Source organism: Apodemus sylvaticus, chromosome 22 (assembly GCF_947179515.1).
Source record: "Apodemus sylvaticus chromosome 22, mApoSyl1.1, whole genome shotgun sequence".
Lineage (NCBI taxonomy): Eukaryota > Metazoa > Chordata > Mammalia > Rodentia > Muridae > Apodemus > Apodemus sylvaticus.
The window spans coordinates 41,766,590-41,792,850 of record NC_067493.1 but is presented as its reverse complement, the minus strand read 5'-3'; the positions used below and the strand labels follow the sequence as shown (position 1 = coordinate 41,792,850).

Below are 26,261 nucleotides of genomic sequence, written 5' to 3'. Positions count from 1 at the left end.
TTTGGCTTTTAGCTCATTCTTAGGCTCTGTTTTCTTGAAGATGAGTGCAAGAGGTTTGGAAAATTGGGTATTCAATGGTCTGGAATTTGTTGTTACTCTTGAGGGTATTTATTTACATTTTTTTTTAAAGAAAATTTTGAAAGTTTCCTTCAACTGGCTGGTTTTGTGTGTCAACTTGACACAGGCTGGAGTTATCACAGAGAGAGGAGCCACCCTTGAGGGAATGCCTCCATGAGATCCAGCTGTGGGACATTTTCTCAATTAGTGATCCAGGGGGGAGGGCCCCTTGTGGGTGGTACCATCTCTGGGCTGGTAGTCTTGGGTTCTATAAGAGAGCAGGCTGAGCAAGCCAGGGGAAGCAAGCCAGTAAGGAACATCTCTCCATGACCTCTGCATCAGCTCCTGCTCCCTGACCTGCTTGAGTTCCAGTCCTGACTTCCTTTGGTGATGAACAGCAATGCAGAAGCGTAAGCTGAATAAACCCATTCCTCCCCCAACTTGCTTTCTGGTCATGATGTTTGTGCAGGAATAGAAACCCTGACTAAGACAGGTTACATCTGTAAACCCGTACCATTTATTTATCAAGTTGTGGTTTCTGACACTCTCTGGGGTTACCTAAGTGCTTATCTCTCTCTCTCTCTCTCTCTCCCTAACTCCAGCATCACCACACTCCCTGTTAGGTGGATGCTCTTAATCCCCTCAAAGCAGATGCTCACCGGGTAGACTGCCTCCTCGTCTTTGCTGCCATCTCCCAGCAGCAAGCACAGAAGGGAACATGTAGTAGGGACAGATTCTGAGTGAGGATGTGATACACAGAACTGGATGGATCAGGCTCACATGCATGTCAGAGGCCAAAAGACAAGGTCTCCTGTATCCCAGGTTAGCCTTGAAGTCATAGTGTAACCAGGATGGCTGTGTTCTCCAGTCCACCGGCCTCAGCTTCCCACATGCTGGGATTACAGGTGTGCACCATCATGCCTGGTGGACACAGAGCTGAGAATTGAACCAGTGGCTCTGTACATGCCAGGCAAGCATGTGTATCAGCTCTACCAGGTGAGCTACACCCCAGCTCCATGAATCAGTCTTAAAAGTACATGTTTGTGGCAGTTCCCCACCTGAGCACAAAAGCAACAAGCGTTTGGTTGGTTGTTTTGAGGGGTTTTCTTTCTTTCTTTTTTTTTTTTTTTTATATATATTTTTAGTTTTTCGAGATTTTTTTTTTTTTTGAGACAGGGTTTCTCTGTGTAGCCCTGGCTGTCCTGGAACTCACTCTGTAGACCAGGCTGGCCTCGAACTCAGAAATCCACCTGCCTCTGACTCCCAAGTGCTGGGATTAAAGACAAGTGCCACCACTGCCTGGCCAGCAACAAACATTATCTATGTGTGGTGGTACACACTAATCCCAGCACTCAGGATTGGAGATTTCTACAAGTTTGTGGCTAACCCAGCCTACAGAGTAAACTCCAGGAAAGCTATAGATATGTAGTTAGCCCTTATCTCAAAAACAACCCGAAGACCTCATCCCTTCACACAGTGATCAATGCTCAATATTTAAAAATTTTGTCCGGGTCTTGTTTGTGGGTGCTGTTCTGTCCTAGCTCCCCACTCTTTAACTTAAAAGTGACTGTCATGCTTCAAGTGCCTGGTTCTGTTCCTGAGAGGTGGTTCTCTCCTCCCCTCATTCTGAGCACCGTGGTGGGACTGGGGTAAAGGGAGAGAAGGAGCCTTCAGACAATATCACCTTAAAGCTGTTTCCTTCTGTTCCCTTCCAGAAGCAGCAATTTATTCAACGAGGTCATGCAGATGAATTTTGAAATCGCCAGCTTCAGCAGCCTCTCTGGGACCCAGCCCATCACATGGCAGGTGGAGTACCCAAGGAAGGGGACCACAGACATCGCCGTGTCCGAGATCTTCATCAGCCAGAAGGACCTGGTCACCATCGTCCCCCTTGCTATGGTAAGTCATGGGGCCATGATGGCTGTCCGTCGAGTTCTACTGACCGACAGTGCTCCTGCATGCTTCCTGTTTCCCAGGTCATTGCTACCATTATTTTATGACTAAGTGACTTTTCTTCCTCCACCCTAGGAGTAGCAACATCAGCTCTCATTGGCTAAGCTTCCCAGATAGTGTATCATGATGCTAGCTAGCCTTGTCTCCATACCAAAGTCCTGGTTGCTTGCTTCTGTTTTAAACCACTTCCGCTCTCCTCATGTTCCCATGTTGAGAAACTTTAGGCTGCCACGTGTCCTGGTCAGGTTGGGCTGGGCTAGGTTGCTGCAGTGAGTAACCACAGATCTCAGAGACCTGAGTCAACCCCAGTTATTCATGATTATATGGCATGATGTAAATGGAAAAAAAATGTGCTGGTTGGTTTTAACTCTCAACGCCACACAAACTGGAATCACCTGGGAAGGGAGTCTGAGTGAAGAATTACCCGGATCAGGTTGGCCGGTGGGCAGGTCTTCGGGGGATTATCTTGATGGTCAGTTGAGGTGGAAAGACACACCCTGAATGTGGGCAGCAGCGCCATTTCATGGACTGTGTAAGAGTGACAAAAACAAGCTGCCCATCCATCCCATGGACAAGCAGGCAGCATGCGTGAGATCGCTCCTCTCTGCTCTTGACCATGGATACAGCCTGATAAATGGCCTCTGTCCCTGCCTTGACTTCTCCTTAATGATGGGCTGTAACCTGGAAGTGTAAGCCAAATAAGTCCTTTATGCTCTAAGTCCCTTCAGTTAAGGGTGTTTTCTTACAGCAACAGAAAGCAAACTAAGACTACAGGGGACTCTGTACTATGCAGCTCCCCCCACAAGGGGGCACCCCTAGCCCCTCCCTGCTCCCTGTAGGCAACTTCTTTGTCCCATTTCCCTGGACCATAGACAAGGCTCTCTCAATAGTCAAGAAGTCAGCAGACTGTGTACAGTGGATGGGCCACACTGGAGTTACAGTACCTCAGGCTCTCCATCCCACCTACAGTGGGGTTGGATTATAAGTTATGTGTTGAGCATCCAGCACTCTCGCTCTTAGCAAGCATCCTATTTAACTGCATTAATAAGAGATTATGGGAAGTGGTTTGATCAGGATTCTTCAGCTTACATAAGAGATCAAACCAACCCTATCTGAACTTCAAATGTTCTTCAGGCTCCTGTATGTATGCATTGTGTGGATTAGAAGATCTACCTGGAGCTTTTTAAGACTTTCTAGAAAAGATTATTGGTGCTGGTCTGTAAACCACACCCTGGATGCTCCAGGCCTTGGGTATCTTACCCTCTGTTAAACTGACAGGTGGCCCTTTGTAGGGGGCCATAATTGTGTTGCCACAGCAGAAAGAATGAGACCCTCACTGCCAATCATTCAGAAATTCCTTCCCACCCCCTACCCCTGGAAGCTCTGATTTAGTGGCATTGGACTAGAGAGATGGCTCTCTAGTTAAGAAAGCTTATTCTGTGCTTTCAAAGGACTGGAGTTCAGTTTCTAGCCCCAGCTGCCTATAATTCCAGTTTAGGTGAACTGACCTCTTCTTCTGGACTCTGAAGGCATGGCACTTATATATGTACATACACACACACACACACACACACACACACACACACAATTTAAAAAAATAAAACTGAGTAGATCTTTGGGTGCATTAGCCTGGCTTGTGTGTGCTCCCCCCAGCCCCAAGCCGTTCCTCAAAGTCAGAGAGAATGCTACACTCCACTTGCCAGGCTTAGAGTGATATCATCTAGAGCAGGTGCACAGTAGGCCTCAGAAAAGGTAGACGTGATGTTATCATGGAAAAACTTGTCTCTCCGTGTAAGGTGGGAGACAGATACCAGCCAGGCGTGACACACATGAGCCTATGGGTCATTTGCTCCAGGATTCATTAGCTTGGAGAAGGTAGAGAGTGATTGGTCATGCATTAGTTTTTGGATGCTGTGGACTGAATCCAAGCCTTGCACACAGTTGCTAATCACACGACCACTGAGCTGCAAGGATCTCATTAGGAAAATCAGCTGGCTTTGAACTCAGTTTTTAATCCAGACTCACTTCCAAGGTTCAATCCCCCTGCCTCAGCCTCCATGGTACTGAGATTATAGGTGTGCACCACTTTGCCTGGTTCATTCTTGGCTTTGAATGTGTATTGTAACCCCAGGTAACCCTCCATCCGGTACCTTGAAGTCCAATTTCAAGTCTACATTTTAAAGAGCTTTGTTTGTGTGCTCAGAAACGCTAAAATATTTACTGTGTGACCCATGGCAAAATTTTTTTTTCAAATCTGCATCCTAGAATTCACACCAACATCCATTACAGAACATAAGCACCCAATTCCTATCCTGCCTATTTCAGAAAGATAAGACATTCAAATGCTTTGAAAAGCAAAACCATTATAAAGACATAAGATATTATTACGGTCCATTGTCAACACATGAGTCCTCCCTAAAATGAGATGTCATTATTGTGGTTATTGTGTTTTTACAGTGCTTTTAAGATAAGTTGAAATCACTTCTAATGTCACACCCCAAATCCTTTTGTCTGCAAGTTACCTGAGTGAATTCAGATTGGCTTCACACCATAGTCATTGACGATGATGTCACCTCTACAGGACCAGCATGCATGCAGCTGGCATGTGACTAGGCTCAGAGGTTCACCTGTGTGGTGTTTCTCTGGAACATACAACTTGACTTCAGTTGTGCCAAGAGATTTGGGAACAGTCATCAGTGGGGTGTGAATGGGCACACCTATAATCCCAGTTCTCAGATTGAGGGCAGGAGGATTCTGAGTTCAAAACCAGCTGGGCTACATGGTAAGATCTTGCCTCCAAAACTGAATAAGGAGATGTGCTAGCAAAAGGGTTTTAGATGAAATGGCTCAGAGGTACTTAAAAATGGTGTTTTCATATAAGCATTTGAAAAGGAACAGAATGCTTTGAGGATTCAGTTCTTTTTGAGGAAAACAGGTAACCATATCAGAAATGTTCTTTTTTTATAACTAAAATGAGATTAAGTACATTTATAACTAGCCCAAGAGATTACATACATTTATAACTAGCCCTCCAAAAAAAGCAAAAAACAAACAAAGCTTTATTGATAGTGAGTAGGAACAGGATGTAGAGCTTCACTCAAAGACGAGAAATTCTATTTCATTTTTTATCACTGGGATTAAACCCCATGCATGCTCTGCAATACCAGTGAGATATATCTCATCTTTTTTACTTTGAGACACAGTCTCACTGTGTTGTCCAGACTGTCCTTGTTCCCATTCTATAGCCCAGTCAAGCCCCCAACTTGCCATCCTCCTGCCTCAGAATCCCAAGTAATCTGGAAATGACAGGACTAGCTAAGGATATTTTCTTTTAAGGAAAGAGAAAAAAAACAAACACCGTGAAGCCAGACCAACCAAAATGTTTTAAACCTTCTGCTTTCTCTGCACCATTAGTGACTTAAAACAAAGGGTATGTCTTCATTCTCTCTCCTTCTGAAGGGACTTTAGAAAAACAGGATTAGGGGAGACATGCTGGCAAAGTACTCATATGTATGTGAAAAAACTTAAAAAAAAATTGATGTGGGAGTCAGTGCATAATCCATGTGCAATCCCTTCCCCAAGGGTTACTGTTGCTATATTTTTCCAACCCAATTACCCGGTAAAAGAAATCTCAACTCAATCAGTAACAATGCAAGCTAGAAACCTAGATTGGGCAGATCTCCCACTACACTCCTCTATTCCCATCTATATTATCCACTATAACTTGCAGTTCCTCCAGGCCATGAACTTATCTCCAGCCTCTAAGTCAATCCCCCATAGCTCCCCCCCCTTCCCAGCAATCCTGTTCTCCTCCCCCAAACCCTTAGCTCCTCCCCCTTCCTCCTGCCCAATCATTGACTCAAGCCTTTATTTGAAAAGTTAAGGTGGGGAGAAGGTTTACAAGGCGACTCCTGCAGCCCCTCCCAGGAGTAGAATTAGCATCAAAATACAAGCTCAGGGCTATCCTCAACAGGTTTCCATCATGGATACCCAAGCACACCACCCTTGTCCTGATGGACGCCACTGGGCAAGATGTGCAGTCCGCCACAGAAATGAGAGCCATCCATCACTCAGACACAGGATATGACAGCCTGTGTTGCAAGCAGAGCTAAAATTCACTTCCAAGGCTATAGAAGTGTTACCTCAGACTGTGCTTGTGTGGTATTCGGAGTCCAGAAGCCAAGCTGCTAAGCTAAAGCACTGTACAGGTCCTGAGGGGGAGGAGAGGAGAAGTTCTCATCGACACAGAAGCCCTGCTGTGTAGAATCCCAGCATACCAGGTACTCTTGAAAGGAGAAACCAAAGAGAATGGATAATAGAATTTTATTCCTGGGGACCTTAGGTGGGTATAGATTTTAATGAGAATTAAACCTGGTATTTTTGCCCTGGAAATTAATACAAGAATGGCTAGATGAAACACAGGATTCCCCCCCCCCATCTGTGTATTGTCAAGGAATTTTAAAAGGTCAAAGTTAGCACATTCATTTATGTTATGGAGAATTATTCTTTTTGCCTTCCAAACATACACTGGGCTGGTTCCTTCTTCACTTTGAGTGGTGCCCCTGCCACCAGGTCACCCACAGCCTCCATAAGATGCTGTCCAATGATGGAAATGCCCTGGGCCACTTCCGAAGTTGGTGCTGCCTCTCAGGAAACCTAAAGAAGCCAGGGCACGACCTGAATCCTACTCCATTCTGGAGCTGTGCTCTGCCGGTCAACCCTGATTCCTCGACCATGTTGGCAAAGATGGAAGCTGAGGGTGGAAGTCCCAAGGCCCCTGCTGTAACTCAGAACCCCCTGGACCTGCCCTCTTCCACACTCTCCCACTCACTGCTGAGGCAGGCTCTCTCATTGGCTTGGAATTCCCTAAGCAGGCCAGGCTGGAACACAACAGCCCCCACCCCCGGAATCTTCCCCTTTTGCACCTCCCAAGCCCTAGGATTACAATTGTGTGCCACTGCCATCATAATTATAATCTCTATACTGGAGGCAGAGGCAAAGACAGGCAGATGTTCATGAGTTCAAGGCCAGCATAGTCTACAAAGCATGATCCAAGCCTACCAGGGCTGTGCAGTAAGACCCTGTCTCAAAAAGAAAAAAGGGGGGGGTGTGCCAGCTATCATGCCCATATTTTTAAAGTGAGTTTTCTGGGATTTGAACTCAGGTCTTTATGGTTGTGAGGCAGGCACTTTGCTGAATCAGCTCAGGATTTCCTCATAACCAAGTCTTAGGTATACCCACAGTATCCTGTGATTAGCTACAAACACCGCATTACACACCACACACCTAGAACCTGCTCTTCCAGCATAATAGGAGCCTCATACCCACTGGTTGACATTCCTCCCGCCCCTCACAGCATCTCTACCAATCACATCTCCCGCTTCTTCTGCATAGGGGCCATACTGCATCCATCCATGAATGGTCAGTTACAATCTGCTCTGTATCTGGTCTGTGGGAATAGCATTGCATGCCCTGAGTTTATCCACATCAGTGTTTCCATTTTCTTGGCTGAATAGTATTTCATACCCCTGGACCAGATTTTCTTCATTCAGCTGTGGGGGACACTGCAGTTGTCTCCGTATCTCAGTTGTCGCCATATTGCTGCAGTCCATGTGGGACACAGACATCTCTCATTCTTCTGTTTATATGCCTCAGTTGGTAGACATTCTTCTGGCATCCTATACCCCCATATATGAATAATGGCTTGACACCTGGTATGAGCCCCTTCTCAACATCGGTAGATAATCGATTGGGTTCCCTGAGGTGTAGTATTTTACTCCCATTTTTCAGCTGGGAAAGTTAAGACTCAAGAAAGTAAAGCCAACTGGTCAAGAGCTTATAACTGGTCAGGGCCTTCCTGAGGCTTGACTTGTGTATGGCTTCAGTGTCTTTCCTCGGACCCAGCAGCGGGGACTTGCCGAGAGACTAAAAATACAGTCCTGACAGTGTGCGTGCTGTACCACAGCCCTGTTGAAGCCAAGTCTGTGGTCTTACTTCCAGTCTCTCCCCAGCTCTCTCTGATCCTGAAGACACTGTGGTTGAACACGGGGTCCCCCATCTAATTCCACAGTCGGCAAAGTGGAAATTCCCTACAGGGACGGTTGCCAAGTTTACCATAAAGATTTGCTTCTGTGTGACCTAATTTCTCTGTGGCCTGGCACATCTAGACAGGAGTGGCGGAGCTGTAAGAGTCAGAGAAAGAAAATATGTCACCCCTAATTTGGGGTTTTTAATTGAGATTATTTATAAAATGAGGATCCCACTGAGGCACTGTGGGAAACGTGAGGATGCCTTCTTTTTCCCAAAACCTTTGGAAGCTTCCAGCACAGCACAGCCAGCAATAGGTTTGCTCCTTTGGCTCAGCGTACAGGAGGGTGACTCACAGCTTGATGAGGCGCGCCTCCTGGCCCTCTGATGGACTACAAGCTGAACACACCTACTTCTCTCACATGAGTTCAATATTCTATGAGTTAGGCAATGCCTTTATAGATTCATGGTGCAAGCTTTGTCAGTATCTGTCATAGATAGTCCTACTCAGAGACATCATCATCATCACAGACTGTGCCTATGTGATCCTGGACTGCCTACCCAGAGAGTCAGAGCAATAACTGGCAAACATAACATCTGAAGATTAGAGCTGCCCAGTTTAGTACTGTTATGAAATCAAAAGTATTAATGACAGTAGTGATGTTGGTGACGGAGATGTGAGGGTAGTAGGGGCCATGGTGATGATCACAGTGATGGTGGTGATGATGGTGGTGGTAGCGGTGATGATGGTGATGTGCCTGTGATGACAATGATCTTGATGACAGGGAGGTTGAAAGCAGTGATGCTGCTGATAACTGTTCTGGTGACAGGAGTCATGGTCATAGTGGTGATATAATCTTTGAGAGTAGCCAAAACCCTAATCTGATTAGTGAGGAGACAAAATGGTGGGTCTCACCTTTCCTAATGCTGAGATCCTTTAATAAGCTTCCTCACATTGTGGTGACCCCCACCCATAAAATTATTTTCATTGCTACTTCATAACTAATTTTACTACTGCTATCAAACATAATGTAAATGTCTGATATGCAGGTGTTTGATGTGTGACCCTTGTGAAAGGGTCATTTGACCCCCCAAAAAGGTTCTAATGTTGAGAATATTTCAATGGACTGAAAACACCAGCTTCTTTCTTTCGTGTGTTCAGATATTCACTCTGAGTTTATATCCACAAGGGAGTGGCCACAATACCTCAGGCATGGAATCCTCCACTGTGACCTCACAGGTCCATTCCAGTTTGCTCAGCCCTGAAGAGGTTCCTGGGATACAGGGCTTCTGGTTTTAAGAGTAGGACAACCTATGTGAACCTGAGGGAGCTGACCACCTTGGTTCCCTACTTGACTCCGTGGTTGCTCGAGAGATGTGTGTGACTCAGCATGATTACCTTGGCTGTAGGAATGAAGGTAGCTATCTGGAACTCATTCTTTGTCTAAATTGCCATAAGATGAATTCTGCTGTCCATATTTACCAATTGGAGTGTAGTCCTGATTATCCTCAAACTCACTGTATAGACTAGGCTGGCCTCAAACTTAGAGATCTGCCTGCCTTCACTGGGATTAACAGTATGAGCCACCACACCCAGCCCTGGCTTCTCTTGAAAGTCACAGAGTGTCTGGCAACCCCCCCCCCACACACACACACAGGCAAACATCAGCATTTCTGAGTGAAGGCTGCACCCCACCCCTCTTGGGCCAGGACTGAGTCAGCACTTGCGACAGTTCCCCCTAGTCCACTAGATCCATTTCTTTTTCCTGTCCAACCTCAAAAGGCATCTCCATTGAAATAATGTGTGTAATTAGAACAGAGCTTGGATCTTAGGAAGCACTCAGTGATACAGCCACTTTGGTTTATGATTCCCACCAGGTAATTATACCACTCCACTCAAGAGCTGCAAGCTTGCAGTAGAAAAAAAGAAGCAGCCCAGGCATGTGCTAGAGCATGGCTGAGCTTCAAAACCAGCATCCTACTTATAAAAGGGATTAGCAAATCCACCGATACAGAGAACAACTTAGAAAGCCCAGGATGGGGAGGATGCCAGTGACCACCAGAGGAGGCAGAATAGCTATGGGTGATAAAATGTGCCCACGCTCATTGTAGAGATGGCTGCACAGCTCTGTGAATCCTCTAAGGAGAACTGGCTAGACATGAGTCATAGGAATCCTATCTTGTGTCAAAGATAAGAGGGGGGAAGGAGAGATGGAAGGAAGAGAAAGAGGAGAGAAGGAGGGGAGGAGAGAAGGAAGGAAGAAAAAGAGGAAAGAGAATGAGGAAGAAGTGAAAAGGAAGAGAAAGAAGAGGAGAGGAGGAAGAGAAAAGAAGGAAGAGAAAGAGGAAGAAAAGGTAACGGAGAAGGAAGGAGGAAGAAGAGGATGAGGAGGAAGAGAAAGGAGAAAGATGAGGGGGGAGGGGAGAAGAAGAAGGAGATGATAATGTGCCCAGTGTACATGTTAAGTGCCCCACTCAGAGGACATGACGTTACATCAATTTACAGAAGATCTCCAAAGGCTCTGAGGGCCAGCGACCATGAAACAGGCTCTGGCATGAATCCCTCCTGTAGAGAGAGTTTCCTGGGTTCCTGTCCTACCCCACACCCCCTCATTCCAGCCTCATGCAAGCCACCTTGGTGGTTCATATTTCATAGATTCATATCTCCCCCATAATAATAACAGAGCAGCCACAGACAGTCTTTCCAAGCACCTTGCAAGATTTGTTGTCTGGGGGGGGATTTTGTATCTCAAAGATGTGTCTGAGTCCTAACCCGTGCTGCCTGGGGCTGTGACTTACATGCAAATCAGGTCTTCCCAGGAAAGACAAAGCCTAGAGGGGCGAGGCAAGGCCACATTGGGTAATGACAAGCCCTAAACCCAATGCTACCTGTGCTTGTAAGACTCTTAAAACTGTCCCCAAGACACAGGCATTGGAGGGACATGTCCACGAGCTAACGGTTTCTGACTTAACAGGAGCATCGATCGGGAAAAGGAAAGGAAGGATTCTCCCATGGGCCTTTGCTGAAAGCATACTCTCCACACATTCACTGTAGACTTGCCACCTCTAGGGCAAGGAGAGGATAATTTCATACAGATTGAGCCAACATGGTTATGTTGATGTGTTATGGCAATCATAGACAACTGGTACAAGATTAGAATTGTCACTTCCTCATCTCCAAACAAGATGCCGGGGCACTGAGAGTGATTACAATACACTTGGGAGGATCCGTTCGAGTTGAGAATGGTAAGCTGAAGTGGACGTATTATTTATTGTACACCAATGTATCCCTAGCAGGTGGTAGGCTCTGGCTGGTGTCAGGTGACCTGGCGTCCAGTCATAGGCTGCCCTCTCCACTGTGGCCAGCCAAGCAGAGACGAGAGGGAGAATCTGTTGAGCCAAAGTGGATGAGGGTGTCACAATGCCTGACCTCAAGTTACACTACAGAGCTATCGTGACAAAGATTGCCTGGCACTGTCATAAAAACAGACTGGTCAACGGAACAGACGAGTGCACCCAGAGATAAACCAACAAAGGTATGGCAGCTAATCAACAAAGGCATCAAAAGCACACAATGTAGAAAAACCTATTCAGCAAATGGCGCTGGCAAAACTGATATCTACCTGCAAGGGGGAAAATGAAATTAGAAGCATATCTTCACCTTATACAAAAGTCAAAGTGAATTGAAGACTCCTATCTAGACCCTGAAACACTGGAACTGGTAGAAGAAAACATGAGTAATGTTCTTCGAGGCATGGGTGGAGGTGAGAACTTTCTTCTTGGAAGCCCAACAGCACAGTAACCAGCCCCTCGATGTACACATGGGGCACCATGAAATTTAAAAGATTACACAGGGGAAAAGACCCTGCCAACAGAGTAAACACCCCACAGAATGGGAGAACATCTTTGCCAGCTATACTTTAGGCAGAGGCACAAATATCCAGAATTTTAAAAGAACTGAAAATCTGAAACATCCCCTACCCACAGAAGAACCCTGCCAATCAACAAACTGGCTAATGAAATGAGCAGCTTTTAGAATAAGAAATGCACATGGGTAATGAATATTTTTTGGAAGGGATCATCATCCCTGATCATTGGAGAAACATAAATTAAAACTCTTTTGAGATAACCCCTTACCCCAGTCATAGTGGCTGTCATGAAGAAATCTAAAAACACTGGAGGGGAGTTCTTAGCCACTAATGGGGGGGAATGCAAATTAATACAGCTATTGTGGGACTGAGTTGGGAGGATGTTCCCCCCCCCATTAAAACTGGAGCTCCCATGTGACCCAGCTATACCACTCCTGGCACATGTGCAGAGGGCTCCCCATCCTACCTTTAGACATTGTCTGTGTCCACTGCTGTGCTATCCACAGTATCCAGGAAGTCTAGCCATCTTCCGGAGACTGGGTTGATATGGCAAGTGTTATATGGAGATAAGACAAAGTTAGAATGTCAGAAAGCCCATGCTCTCTTTCATATGGGGTATGGGAATCCTAGCCCTGGGGGGGGGGGGGGGAGATGGAGATAGAGACAGACAGACAAAGACAGAAAGACAGAGACAGGAAAGAAGAAAGAGTGTGTGTGTGTGTGTGTGTGTGTGTGTGCACGCGCGCAAAGCCTAAATGATAAGGGATCTCTCCATTGGTAGTTGGTTGTTTCTTGGAAAGGGAGCTTGTGGCTAGCATTAATTGGACTCAGTGTTTTATGGGTAAAGACCGGGAGTGGGTATAAGGTCACGTGGGACATGAAAACATCAGAGAGAACCAGCAGCAGGAGTTTGGCGAGGACGGAGACTGAAGACCTTTTGCTCAGAATTGCCATATGATGTATGCTAATTTCAAGAAATGTAAGTGGGTTATCCCAGATGCCAGAGCCTGCCTGCTGCCGTCCTGCTCCTCATTACGGGGGCCCCTCATAATCAGTCCTTGGAGAAATCTCTGCTTCTCAGGAGCCACGGAGCCCACAAACTAGTGCCTCGTCCTTAATCGTTTGCAGGAAAGAGGCACAATCTCCTCCTATCCCTGGGCTCTTATTTGTCTAAAATAGTGTGGTTCCCTGTAAGACAAGGGTGGAGGGGTTTATGCTGGGATTACTGTTGTGTTCAAAATTAAATGTAAAGTGGAGCTGGGGTGCAGGAAGCTGGAAAATGTTTCCCCTAACTCCTGGAAGATTTGCATGAATCTGAATCCCAAACTCCATCTTGGACGGTGAGCAGGAGGGAGGGGGCAGCTTCCGGGTGCTACTGTCTGTCTGCGCCTCCTTGGCTGCATCATCTCCCAGGCACTCTGGAGACCTGTTCCTTAATGAGAAAGGGGAATGTAAAAGCTCACAGGGGAGAGCAGCCGATGGAGCTGGGGATACCCTATGAAAACACAGCCTGGCCACTGCCTCAGCAGCCAGGACCTGCACGCTCCCCAGTCACAGAATTCAAACGCTCTGTCCGCCGCTGTGGGCACCAGGTGACCATTTTAAAATTTGGAGGAAAATGGATCCTACTTCCGCAAAGACATCTAAGGGAGAACATTTGGGTGCGTCTAATAAGCAACTCCAATGGCTGCTGACAAAGATATGCCATTATGTTTTCTGCAGTAAGCCCTCTACAGGCAGGAAGAGTAACTGGTACCTGTGATCCCAGCTACTCAGGAGGCTGAGGCAGGAGGATTGAAAGTTTAAGGCCAGCCTGGGTAGTTTAGTTAGACCCTGTCTCAATAAAATGTTTTCGTTTTAAAGGGCTGAGATACAGCACCTGCTGCAAGACCCAAATTTCAGTATCTAGTGATATATGGTAGTTTTGTCCCCAAGTTCTATCTGTCCATCTGCCTGCCTGCCTGTCTATCTCTATCTAATCTAATAACTATCTCTCATCTATCTAATCTATCTAATAACTAATCTATCAATCTAATAACTATATCTCTCATCTATCTAATAACTATCTAATTTATCTAATAATTATCTATCTAATAACTATCTACCCACCAACCTATCTCAGTGATGAGTCAAAATGTCCCCTTGTCATCTGTCCTGTGAGTCTTTAAAATTTCTCTTTACATACAAATTAAATTTGGGGACTGGAGAGATGGTTCAATGATTAGCGGTACTGGCTGTTCTTGCAAGAGAACCTAGCACCCAGCCGAGAGCTTACAACATACAACCAACTGTAACTTCAGTTCTAGGAGGTGCAATGCCCTCTTCTGGCCTATGTGAGCCCCAGGCATGTCTCTGTTGCACAGACGTACATGGAGGCAAAACACCCAGATACATGAAATAAATATGTAAATTATTAAAAAAAAAGATTAAATCCAGTGTTAACAAAATGGCTTAAGGAATCTGAATGTCAAAAAATGAACGAGCCAAAATTTAAATCTGGAATGTTTGGGAAGTGAAGGGGCCTTAATTTCATTAGTCTCTGGACAAACACGAAGCTCAAAAATACAAAAAGCAAAACAGCCACCTAGCACTCACAGGCAGGCTAATACAGAAGAGGCAGGCGAGACTGCTTGTTGCCACAGTATGGAGAAAGAGAACCACACAGGCTCTGGCCAGGGGAATAAGAGATGGGAAGGGTGATCGGAAACTGACTTGGTACTTTCTTCCTGGGTTACCTGTGCACACTGCACAGTCCTGAGTTGCTGTCCATGCTGGACAGGCAGGTGTTAATATAGAACAGATCTCACCACCTGTATATACTGTACATTTACAAGTGAAGGACTTAGTGAGCTGCCATGCAGCCAGAAGGTGGAGCCCTGCCTGTTAATGAGCAATGACTGCCGGCACCCCTTTAAAGAACTGGGGTGAAGCTCAGCGTGGTAACTCACACCTGTAGCCCCAGCAATTATGCCGGGTGAGGCATGGGGATTTCTGCAAAGTCAAGGCTAGCTTGGGCTACCTAGGATAACACACACACGTACACAGGTGTATACACACACACACATACACGCGCACACACGCACATGCACACATACACACACACATACACACACACACACACACACACACACACAAAACAGGTACAGGGCAGAGAATGCTGCAAATGGTGAAATATTTATATAAGGACCTAAGCCTGATTCCAGGGCAGGATTAAACAAAAAAAAATCAAAACAACAGAAACAGCTCTGATAACACATACCTGTAATCTCAGGGGTTTGGGGGTGGGGGTGGGGAGAGAACAGTAAAGCCTCTACTTAGCAAGTTCTTGACCAGTGAAAGAAGCTATCTCAGTAAATAAAGTAGATGGCTTCCAGAAGAAGGGCACCTGTGGTTGTTCTCTGCCTTTGACATGCACATGTGTGCGTGAGCACACATTTAAAATTAAAAAAAAAACTGAGATGAGGGGAAACTAGGCATTTAAAAATTAGGCGTTCTGGGGATCATTTCTAAAACTGGCAGAACTACAGAGACAGAGCAGTCAGTGATCGCCTGGGGCTGGAGCAGAGATTAATTGGAAATGGCCCAGGAGAGAGCCTTTGAGAGATGGGACGTTCTGAGAGTATGAAGTAGCAAATTCTCGAACCTGTACAAAGTTGCTCAAGTTCATTGTTCTGGGTATGTTACAGGAAGCAAATCTTGACACAGTGTTTCACCCGAGTGGGCCCAGGAGCAGCAAAGCCGGGGAGTGAACTGTGCTTCACTTGTTGAATATGCTGTGTGGCCTTCAGTTTGCTTTAGCTGGGGAAAGACTGTAATGGGAGGGGGCGGGGCTTCCAGCCAAGCTCCAGCTGGAGTTCTCTATCCAATGTGTAGCATCTTCAGTAAATCTTAACCATCTCGGCGTGGTAGGTCACCAAGAAGAAATAGGTCAGGAGGGATAGAAGAGGGATAATAGGAGGTAATCAGGTTAAATACAATAATATAATTGCACATGTGTAGGAAATTGTCAAAATTTTTCAAAAATAAAAGGCGTGTTTACATGAGGTGCTGTTTCCCATCTCTGCCACTAGGGGGAGGTGTTAATGGTCGTTTATGCATCAGATGCTGGTCTGTCATTGGGATAGATGGTCAGGTTGGATTCTGGAGTTCAGGAGTCTCTTTAGCTTCATGAGGTATGGAAGCTTACTGGCTGAAGTACAGTCGGTGCTGTCTGAAGGTCTTGACAGACTGTTGAGCCAGGAGGTTCCTCCGACCCTCTCCAGAGCCTTGGGAGATGCCATCCACAGAGTGTCTGGTAGAGAGAGCATAGAGTTGTAAGCTCCTTCATCCCATGCCAGCTTCTTGCATTAAAACCGGACTCACTGCCCACCCAGCCAGTACAAGGCATCACTCAAATGGGGACAGCTCGACCCTTCCGTTCTTGATTGGCATGGTATAGGAGCCCTCAGCCAGCTGGCATCTCCCAAGCAAGTGGCACAGACCCTGCCTCTCCTCCCAGGTACAATCATGATGCCCAGCCTGTATCTAAGCCCAACCACACCCGAGCCCGCCCCACATTTGAGCCTGCCCCATACCTGAGCCTACCCACACCTTAGTCCATTCCAGAACACCCTCTTCTGTTCCTTTCTGTGTTCACAGCCCAAAGTCACAAACGATAAAAAATAGGTGTGTGGTTGTAAGAAAGTCAAGGGAAAGTTGCCTGGAGAGCCACTCCCCTGATTACCCACAAGCACTGGCTCCCAGCTCACCATCAGCAACCCACACAACTCTGTCAGCATCTCCCACTGGGTGCCATCCTCTTGGCCATGCTAGAGCTGCTGGCAGAGACACTGTTTCTTTCCATCCTTTAGACTGGAATGTAGATATGGCTAGCTGGAGAATCCTATGTTCCTGTTCCCCCAGCTAACTGGCCAGTACCTCACCAGATGTCAGAGCATTCACACAGACATAGTTTATCTACAAGAGGGTGGCCCAGGCTCTGCTCTGACAGGTGATTCAGGATCTAAGGCACTATCCTATGGTGCTGGACCTCAATTGTTGAGAGGGGGGAGAAGAGAAAGATAGAGGGGAGAGAAAAAGGGAGTTTGCCCTTCACCAGATTATTGTTTTATCTGCATACCCATATAGGGGTAGGAGCTCAATCAGGCTGGCCTGAATCTTGTAGAAGTTCTCCTGCCTCTCCTTCTCAAGTACTGAGTACACAGCTATAGGTCAATGAGTGTCCTGGCTTTCTTCTGCTGCCGTGATAAACCACTGTCCAAGCCCCGCATGCGATGCCACGTGCCTTTAATCTCAGCACTTGGGAGGCAGAGATAAGTGGGTCTCTGTGAGTCTGAGCCAACCTGGCCTACAGAATGAGTTCCAGGACACAGAAAAACCCTGCCTACAAAAAAAACTGTCCAAAACTGGTTACTTGGAGGAAGAAAAAAATTATTTTTCTTACAGGTTACACTGCCTGTCGTCAGGGGAAGTCAGGGCAGGCATTCAAGTCAGGAACCTGGAGACAGAAACTAAAGCAGTAGCCACAAATGAATGCTGCTCGGACTTGCTACTGACTTGCTCTTTGGTTTGCTCAGCCTGCTTTCATAGACACCCCAGGGCCACCTGCCCAGGCATGGCACCACTAGTAGGCTGGGCCTTCCCACATCAATCATTAATAAAGAAAATACCAGCCGGGCGGTGGGTGGCACACGCCTTTAATCCCAGCACTTAGGAGGCAGGGGCAGGTGGATTTCTGAGTTCAAGGCCAGCCTGATCTACAGAGTGAGTTCCAGGACAGCCAGAGCTACACAGAGAAACCCCGTCTCAAAGAAAGAAAGAAAGAGAAGAAAGAAAGAAAGAAAGAAAGAAAGAAAGAAAGAAAGAAAGAAAGAAAGAAAGAAAGAAAGAAAGAGAAGAGAAGAGAAGAGAAGAGAGGAAGAGAGAGAGAAGAGAAGAGAAGAGAAGAGAAGAGAAGAGAAGAGAAGAGAAGAGAAGAGAAGAGAAGAGAAGAGAAGAGAAGAGAAGAGAAAGAGAAGAGAAGAGAAGAGAGAGAAGAGAAGAGAAGAGAAGAGAGAGAAGAGAAGGAGAAGAGAAGAGAAGAGAAGAGAAGAGAAGAGAGAAGAGAAGAGAAGAGAGAGAAAAGAAAAGAAAAGAAAAGAAGAGAGAGAGAGGAAGGAAGGAAGAGAAAGAAAAAGAGAGAAAGAAAGAAAAGAGAGAAAGAAAGAGAGAAAGAAAGGAAGGAAGGAAGGAAAGGAAAGGAAGGGAAGGAAAGGAAAGGAAGGAAAGGAAAGGAAGGAAGGAAGGAAGGAAGGAAAGGAAAAAGAAAAGAAAAGAAAAGAACCCACAGAAAAGCCCATGGACTCATGTGAAGGGGAGTAAATTCTTAAACCCGAGGCTCGCTCTTCTTCCCAGGTGACTTCCCAGTCTGTGTTAAATGTGTGAAGACTTCCTAGCATGATATGCCTAGCACTGATCACCTTTATTAATTCAAATGTTCTTCCAAACATACACACTCACAGGCACACACAGAGATGAGAGGTGGGAGAGGAGGAGGAGGAGGGGGGGGGGGGGGAAGGGAGGGAGGGAGGGAGGGAGGGAGGGAGGGAGGGGAGGATGGAGAAGATGAGAGGAGGGGCCAGAAAGGGCCCACATCATTTGTACTCCCAATGCCTAGGTACAAGGGACGTGGCATAGACTCTCCCCATGGCTTCAGAAAAGGTGAGTGTTCTATAGGGATGAGCACATAGAGATGTGCTTTCCCATCCTGTGCCCTGTGCATCCTGTGCCCTGTGCAACTCAGAGGGCCAGGAGCAGACACCCCTGGTACCTCCTTCTTCATGACATCACTAGAGCAGGATCCACTTTTGAGATCACAGGGGAAACACCCTCAGTTTGTAGCAGCGATGTCTACATAATTAAGAAGTGCAAGAATCATACCACAACTTTGCCAAAATAAAATACATATTTCTCAAACACTTCTCAGCAAACCCGTGAAGGCGACTGACTTTCCTTGGAGACATTCATGTGACTTGTTCTATTTGCCACCCCCAGAGGGTGACTTGTTTAATAGCTGAGTTACCGCTCCGGACCTTGTAGATGGTGCCTGGCAAAATTGAATTGCTTTCTTGTTTTAAATGCACGCTTTAGAATGGATTCTCCCATCTTGCCTTAGAAGCAAATTGACAGCTAAGTTAAGTTTGCCTCCCGCACCCCAGTTTTGTGCCATGAATAAATTGGAAGTAAATGAGGTGGGAGTTGGGTTTCCCCACAGAGCCAGGACCTGGAATTATTGCTTGTGTGGCTGGGAGACCCACATAGCTGTTAGCATGTGTCCTCAGGGAGGGAGGAAAAATTTGCTCAGCTGCCTTTGGAGAGCAGCTACGGCTCCCTGGAAAGGACGGGTAAGTGGTTTGCTGTCGGGCCTCTGCACTCCTCCGGGTGGTGGTAGCTGGCACACATGCAAAGTTGCAGGACAGTGGAGGAACGAAGCTGGCTTTTAACTCCCTGTGATGAATACACACAGTGCAAAACCCTGTGTGTGCCTGGACCCTGTGGCAAGGTTGACTCTTGTCTACCCAGACTGTCCCTAGTGCTCTGAGGAAGTCCGTGAAGCTATTTACAGTTTTTACCAAATATTTTTACTGGGAGCTAAGGTGCTGTCCTTGGTTCGTAAAAGTGCTCACCAATAGAAGCGTGGAGGACCTGAGTTTGACTTCTTGACACTGTCTAAAAAGCTCGTGTGGTGGGTGTATGCTTGTAATCTCAGCACTAAAGAGGTAGGGGCAGAAGGATTGCTGGGCTTACAGGCCAGTCAGCCTAACTCCAGACCAGAAAGACCCTGTCTCAAAAAGTATATCCAAGAGCAATTGAGAAAAACTTAATATAAATCTCTCATCTGTGCGTGCGTGCGTGCATGTGTGCACACATACCATTACTGAATTATTTACAACAAACTAGGGAATCACTTAGAAATGACCCCTAAAAAACAGCAAAGAAAATCGGCTGACTACTTGAAACTTACTACTCACATGGGTACAAATGAACGATATTCAAAATCTGCCAGACAGAGTGATACAGGCTCCAACCAATCAGAACAGAGGCAGATAGTAACACCAACCAATCAGAATGATGTTGGCATGCGGGCTGGTAACCATGTCAGTTCCAAGTGTTGACTCTCCAGCCATTGGAATAGTAGGCAGGCTCAAATTATCCCTGCTCTTCACAAGGGACCCTGATAACTCCACCAGACACAGCCATCGTTTAAACTTCTGCATCACCTGCCTCTGAAGCCAAAAACTGGAGCATTGAGGGGGCTCTGACTAGTGATCTTACATGGCTTATCATGCCATACCACCCATTACGCTTGGGCTGTGGTCCTTGATGCAAGCCCTGACCTCACTTACAAAGATGGAAACTATGAAACAACAGCCCCTTCTAGGATTTTGATCACACACACAGACCCAGGAAACCAACCAAGGGCCATATCCTTAATCTAGGGCCTTCGAAGATGGCTAAACCCCAAATGATCAGATCTCAGGTTTCCCAGTAGTGCTAAGCTCACTGCATTAGTCAAGCATGACTCTGACCTTACGATCCTCCTGCCTCCACTTCCCAAGTCTGGATTACAGGTATGCACCATTATGCTTGGGGTCATGTGCTAGGGGTTGAACCTTAGGGCTCTGTGGATGCCCAGGCAAGTGCTCTACCCACTGAGCTGCAGCCCCAACCCTTTAGGTATGTTTAGAAACTCAAACTAGAAAGACTTGTAGAGTTTCTGTTCTTCTATCTCTTATCAGGTCTGTAGTACAGAGTTCTTCAGCAGTGACTGTTCCAGGTGCTCAGAGTAGAACAGCAAGTGGGGGAAGGGAGGGAGGAAGAGGAAGAAGAAGAAATGGGGAGGGGGGAAGAGAGAAGGTGAGGCTGAGGAAGAATAAAGAGAAGGAAGAGGAGGAGAAGGAAGAGGAGAAGGAAGAGGAGAAGAAGGAAGGAAAGAAGAGAGAGAGAGAGAGAGAGAGAGAGAGAGAGAGAGAGAGAGAGAGAGAGAGAGAGAGAACCTTTCTGTGGAGTTTTGCTTTCAGAAGGACACAGACACAGCTGCAAATCTAAATAGAAATCATGTCCTCTCGAAGAAGCACTTGATGCACTCTGGGAAAACATAGCTGCCGTGCTATTTATTTTTTCTTGTGGCCATGTCTAAATCCCTGCTAAAACAAAAACAAACAAGTAAACAAGAGAGGACAGAGCTATTGTTGGTTCATGTTTCTGAGCGCTTAGCCACTGAGCCCCCCATGCACTTTGGGCAGTACATCATGGCAGCAGGCATGGGTTGATGGAGGACAGCTGCTCACATCCTGCCAGACAAAAAAGCAGAGCCGAAGATACAGGAAGTGCGGGAGCAGGGCCCAGCCCCAAGGACACGCCCCCCCTGGTGAACTTACTTCTCCCAATGGGTCCTTACCTCTCAGAGTGTTATTGTCAGATTGTGACTTCCATCCAGGAATTAGTGTTCAACCACTCAGAGGCCTCTGGATCTAATGTCTTAGGCACTCCCTCACAGACACACAGAAGTGTTGGTTAACCTTAGACATCTTTTGGTATTACTATTCAGTGCTGTGCATTGGAAGTACAGGGAAGCGAGGTTGGAACCGTGTGGTTATGTGGAGGGAACAGTATTCCACATAAGAGGAACGAGGGGTGTGTGAAGAGATGAAGTCGCAGTAGCTAAGAAAATACAGAAGGAAGTCGAGGAGGGACAGAGACTTTGGAAGATGTGACACTCCAGCAGAATAGCAACCAGGGTCTCCTCATTAGGGTATTAAAAGGGCTCCCCTAATCTGCTGTGTAGAACCTGGGGGCTGTGGAAATATGATCCAGCCTCCCAGGCTGGAAGATGGAAGGCATCTGCCATTCTGGTTCCTGAATGGTAAGGGTTGGGGGCTGCACCAGTACCATACAAGGATTCTTGCCTGCTCCCCTGAATTGGACAGGAGACAAGTCCATCTCGCAGCATCCTATTGATCCTGGCCCTCAAATTGGAAGAGAAACAAGATCTAAGAAAGAGGATCTATGCTGGTAAGGGCTGGCAGGGGAGTCTCATTGAGATGGGGCTGGAAAAGCAGCCAATGCACAGGGGCACACTTAACAAGACACTGTCTAGGGATGCTCGCTCTCGGAACACGGAGTCCTCAATGTCACAGAACACTGAGCCCTCGGTGCCACAAGAAGCAGCCTTCACAGTAGAGGGAAAAGGCTCCTGTGTGACTATGAGCACAGCATGTCCTGGGGTCCAGAGGAGCAGGGTGAGCTCTTTCTAGCCTCTGAGCCTTGACAGAGCCCTCTGGGACCACCATGACTTTATGAAATTCTCCTAAAACAATGCTGAAAGAGAGGATGATATATTAAGTGATGTTCTTTCCCCACCATAGGAAAAAAATCTATAAATACATAGGGTTATCGTAATGTTATCAACGCAGACGACATAAAGAGATGCCTTTGAGAAATCTGTGTAATAGCTTGACTTTTGCCAGAACCTTTTTTCAACCTCAGTGAGTCCTACTTCCTGGAGAAGTGAAGTCCTCTGACACTGGTGCCTCACAGCTGTGGCTATGGCTGGCTGACTTAGCTCAACATCAGCTGGGCTGGGGACTTTTTGGCACAAAGAGAAACTTCAGCCTTTTGGTCTGGTTGCCAGGCGCGGCGTTCTAGAACTCAGTTTCCTCCATGGTAATAACACCACCACAACCTTTTTCAGAAGCTATACTGAATGAAAACCCATAGGGAATATTTCTGCAGAGGGTGGGTAGACTTCTGTCCCCTGAAGATGCTAAGTCATAAGGGTCAACACCTGTGATTCTGAAATAGGGTCATGGGGTCAAGTTCAGGTAAAGCCCACAAACGGGCACTGCTGGCCCAGTGACTGCTATCTCTATAAAGAAAGAAATCTGGGCACCTGATGCTCCCTGGCCACCATGAGGAAGGCTGATATGAGTGGTAAGGATGCCCAAGATGACAAAGGCAGGCAGGGAAGTTACTGTCTAGCTTCAGGGTAGAGGTGTGCCTCTCTCATGCCAAGCTCAGCCTCAAGCCCCCTACATCCCCTTCTCTAAGGAGAAGAGGCCACCCATTCTTGGTACCAACCTACCCTGATACCTTCTCATGAGAACTGAGTGTATCCTCTTCCACTGAGGCTAAACGAGGCAGCCCAGCTCGGAAAAAGGGGTCCAATGGCAGGCAACAAGAGTGCAAGTGAGAGTTAGCCCCTGCTCCAATTGTTAGGGACCAGGATGAAAACCAAGCTGTACATCTATCTATGTGTAGGGGACCTAGGTCCGTCCAGTCCATGCATGCTCTTTGGTAGGTGGTTCAGTCTCTGTGGCTCCCCCATGGATTCAGGTTAGTTGGTTCTGTAGGTCTTCTGTCATGCTCTTGACTCTTCCCAGCCTGGATTCTTCAGCGATTCCCACTATGATGTCTGACCATCAGAAACCTGCTGGACCTGAAAAACTAGGGTGCACCCTGCTTGAATGATGACACCCCTGAGCCTGCCTCTTAACTGGAAATGTGCTGCCGTGCATGTGGTTATACCATGCAGAGCCTCTGTATAATTCTACAATCTTCAGTCTCCAGGCAGGAGACACCCTCCCCACTCCCCACCCCTGGCACATCTCCATCATAGTCCCTGCCCCAGCCTCGGATAACAGGATAGGGTTCCTGAGCTATGGCTTAGCTGCATCTAGATTTTCTCACCTGGTGCTGCATTTTCTGCCTTGTCTGTCTGGAAGCCTATCAGTGCCACAGTCCTCCTCGTAGTTGAATCATAATCTACCCTGTTTCTTTCATACCCAGAATCTCCTCTCCAGGGAACCCCAGGGGTGCTCCCCACAGACACTCCAGGCCCAAGCACTCCACCCACAACTGGTCACTTCCCTGTTATTATTAGTGAGTTTGCGTCCCTAAGACTTCCTGATGCATCCAAAATGATTTCTGTTCTCTTAATCAAAAAGGTAAAAGCGCGAGCGATTTGTCCAGAAATAGACAGATTGATGTGAGTACAAATCACCTGAGAATCTCTCTTGGGGGCCTCTGGCTCTTTTTTTAGAATTCCAAGGGACAGGAGTGATTTAACATGCCTGGCACTAATTCTTTTTTTTTTTTTTTTTTGCAAAGCAGAATTGTTACCTCATGTATAATGGAAATGGGAGGAGGGACAGGACAGTGAAGACTGGAGCCTCTGGGCGGTGATGACACCTTCACACCCCCTGTGAGACTCTGACACCAGATTCCTGAGGCCCTGTTTAATCCCATGTAGCCAACAGGATGGCGTGTGATCATAAAGAGGACTCTCTCATCCTTTCCTCTCCCTACCTCTCCCCTATGTATGTAAAGCTTCTCTGGATCTGCTCTGAGGCAGGAGATGGGAAGCATCCCTGATCCCAGTAGACCATGCGAAAGCACACTATTCCCCAGGGTTCTGCTAGAATCTGGGTTTCAGGAACAGTACAATGTTAGAATCATGTTCTGCTGGAAGGTATTTGGGAGGTGAAAGAACAGAAGCATGTGCCTGCTTCATCACTATTGGACTCACACATGTGCACACACATGGAGAAACATACCTATACATGGACACACACATAGATACATGGGCACATGCCCAAATATGTGGACACACAAACGCATGGCACATAGGCACATGGACACACACACACAAAACACACACATGGTTTTAAGCTGTTTGCCTTCACCAGCCCCAGAGTCATGATTTGCCCTTCTGGACTCCAGCACTTTAAGGAATAGCTCTCACATCATTTAAGCCACTACCTCATCTATGTTTTTCTGTATTATACTGTAAAGGAGCCCTGAATGTGAGCAGTCTGGATCTGGCAGCTCACGGATGTCAAGTGGTCACAAATGATCTAGACACTTCATCCCGAAGAAGCTTGATAAATGTGATCCAGGCAATTCCGAAGTTGACGGAGAAGCCAGGGGAGAATCTAGAATGCTGGATGGTTGGTCCACCTAGCAACAGGCTCTCACTGAAGCTAACTGGTCGGCAGAATGGCTGTTAAATACAGGGAATGTCTCCCATGAGTGTGAGCTAGGGTATTTCACAGGCTAAAGGTTTTCTTTCCTTGTTTCGTATTTCTGTGACTGTTAATCCTTCAAGCTGATGTGACCGGTAAGAAATTGCTAATGTTCGACTAGCTTTGATCAGAGATGAGTGCCAAAGTGTAATAGTGCTACTGCTGCTGCTGCTGCTCCTGCCGATGCCGCTGCTGGTGGTGGTGGTGGTGTGTGGGTATGTTTGTCTGTCTGTGTGTGTGTGTGTGTGTGTGTGTGTGTGTGTGTGTGTGTACAGTTGAGAAGCTTTAACAACCATTTAGGAAGCTAATCACAATTATGGTCACCCTAAGGGACCACACTGCTTAATGAAGCTATTCACTGCAACCATTTGAAAGACAACCCTGAGCGTATTACCTGTAATGAACTTGACTTAGGGATTTCCATGGTATTCTTAGCATCTGGAGTAGCCAGGTAGAAGCCACCCATAATTGGAACCGGGCTTCAGGAGTCCCAGGCAACGCAAAGGCAGGCAGAGCCTTGTTCGACTTCAGGGTGAGGGGACCGACTGTCTGGGAAACTGAGGCTCTGCTTCTAACAGGAGCCTTGCTGTCCCGTGTGCCTGCTTCAAACAAAAGTGGTGGCCCTGGAAAAGAGTCTGTGGAAAGAGACGTGGGAGAAATTGACCCTCAGGCAGAAGGTGCCAGCTGATCCCCTCGATTCAAAGGTCTGTTTGCATATTCATGTAGCTATCAAAAGAAGGCCTAGCAGCCTGTGTGCGGGCAGTAATCACCCTGCAAACTCAAAAAGAATGTTTTCTCCATCACTTAGCAGATCATGTGCACCATTTTTACAGAACATTAACACAGAGAGACAAGCAGACACGCTTGGAAGTATGGTGAAGTGTGCTCCTACAGGACAGCAGAGAGAGACAGTTTAGTTTGTAAAAATAAATATAAATCAACAAACCTTCAATTCAAAGAGGCAACCTGTGGGCCCGGGATGTGGCTCAAAGGTAGAGCACCGGTCTAGCATGTAGGAGGTTCTCAGTTTGATACCCAACACTGTAAACAGGAACAGAAGGAGGAAACTCCTGAGTGGGTAAAGTGCCACCTGTAGCCCCAACTACTCCACAGTCAGAGGTTTGAGGGTCTTGTTTTACCCCCCTTCTGGAGGACAGAGGTTCAACTCTGGGCTGTGTGAGGTGAAAGCCAGCTGAGCTGTGTAACAGTGCTGTGCCCCTCCTACAGGGTGTTCCTAGGGAAGAAATCACCCCCTTGCCTTTCCTGTCTGCAGGACCCTTGGGGTTGATCACTT

General features: G+C 46.8%; 1 protein-coding gene across 1 annotated transcript in view; it reads left to right on the top strand.

Moving 5' to 3' along the window:
• Tmem132c (transmembrane protein 132C) overlaps positions 1-26,261 on the top strand; it is a 303,815-nt gene that overhangs the window by 252,532 nt on the left and 25,022 nt on the right. The window contains exon 5 of the mRNA XM_052167638.1: positions 1,773-1,956. Within this exon, the coding sequence (XP_052023598.1) occupies positions 1,773-1,956 (184 nt within the window). The remainder of the gene's footprint in view (positions 1-1,772; positions 1,957-26,261) is intronic.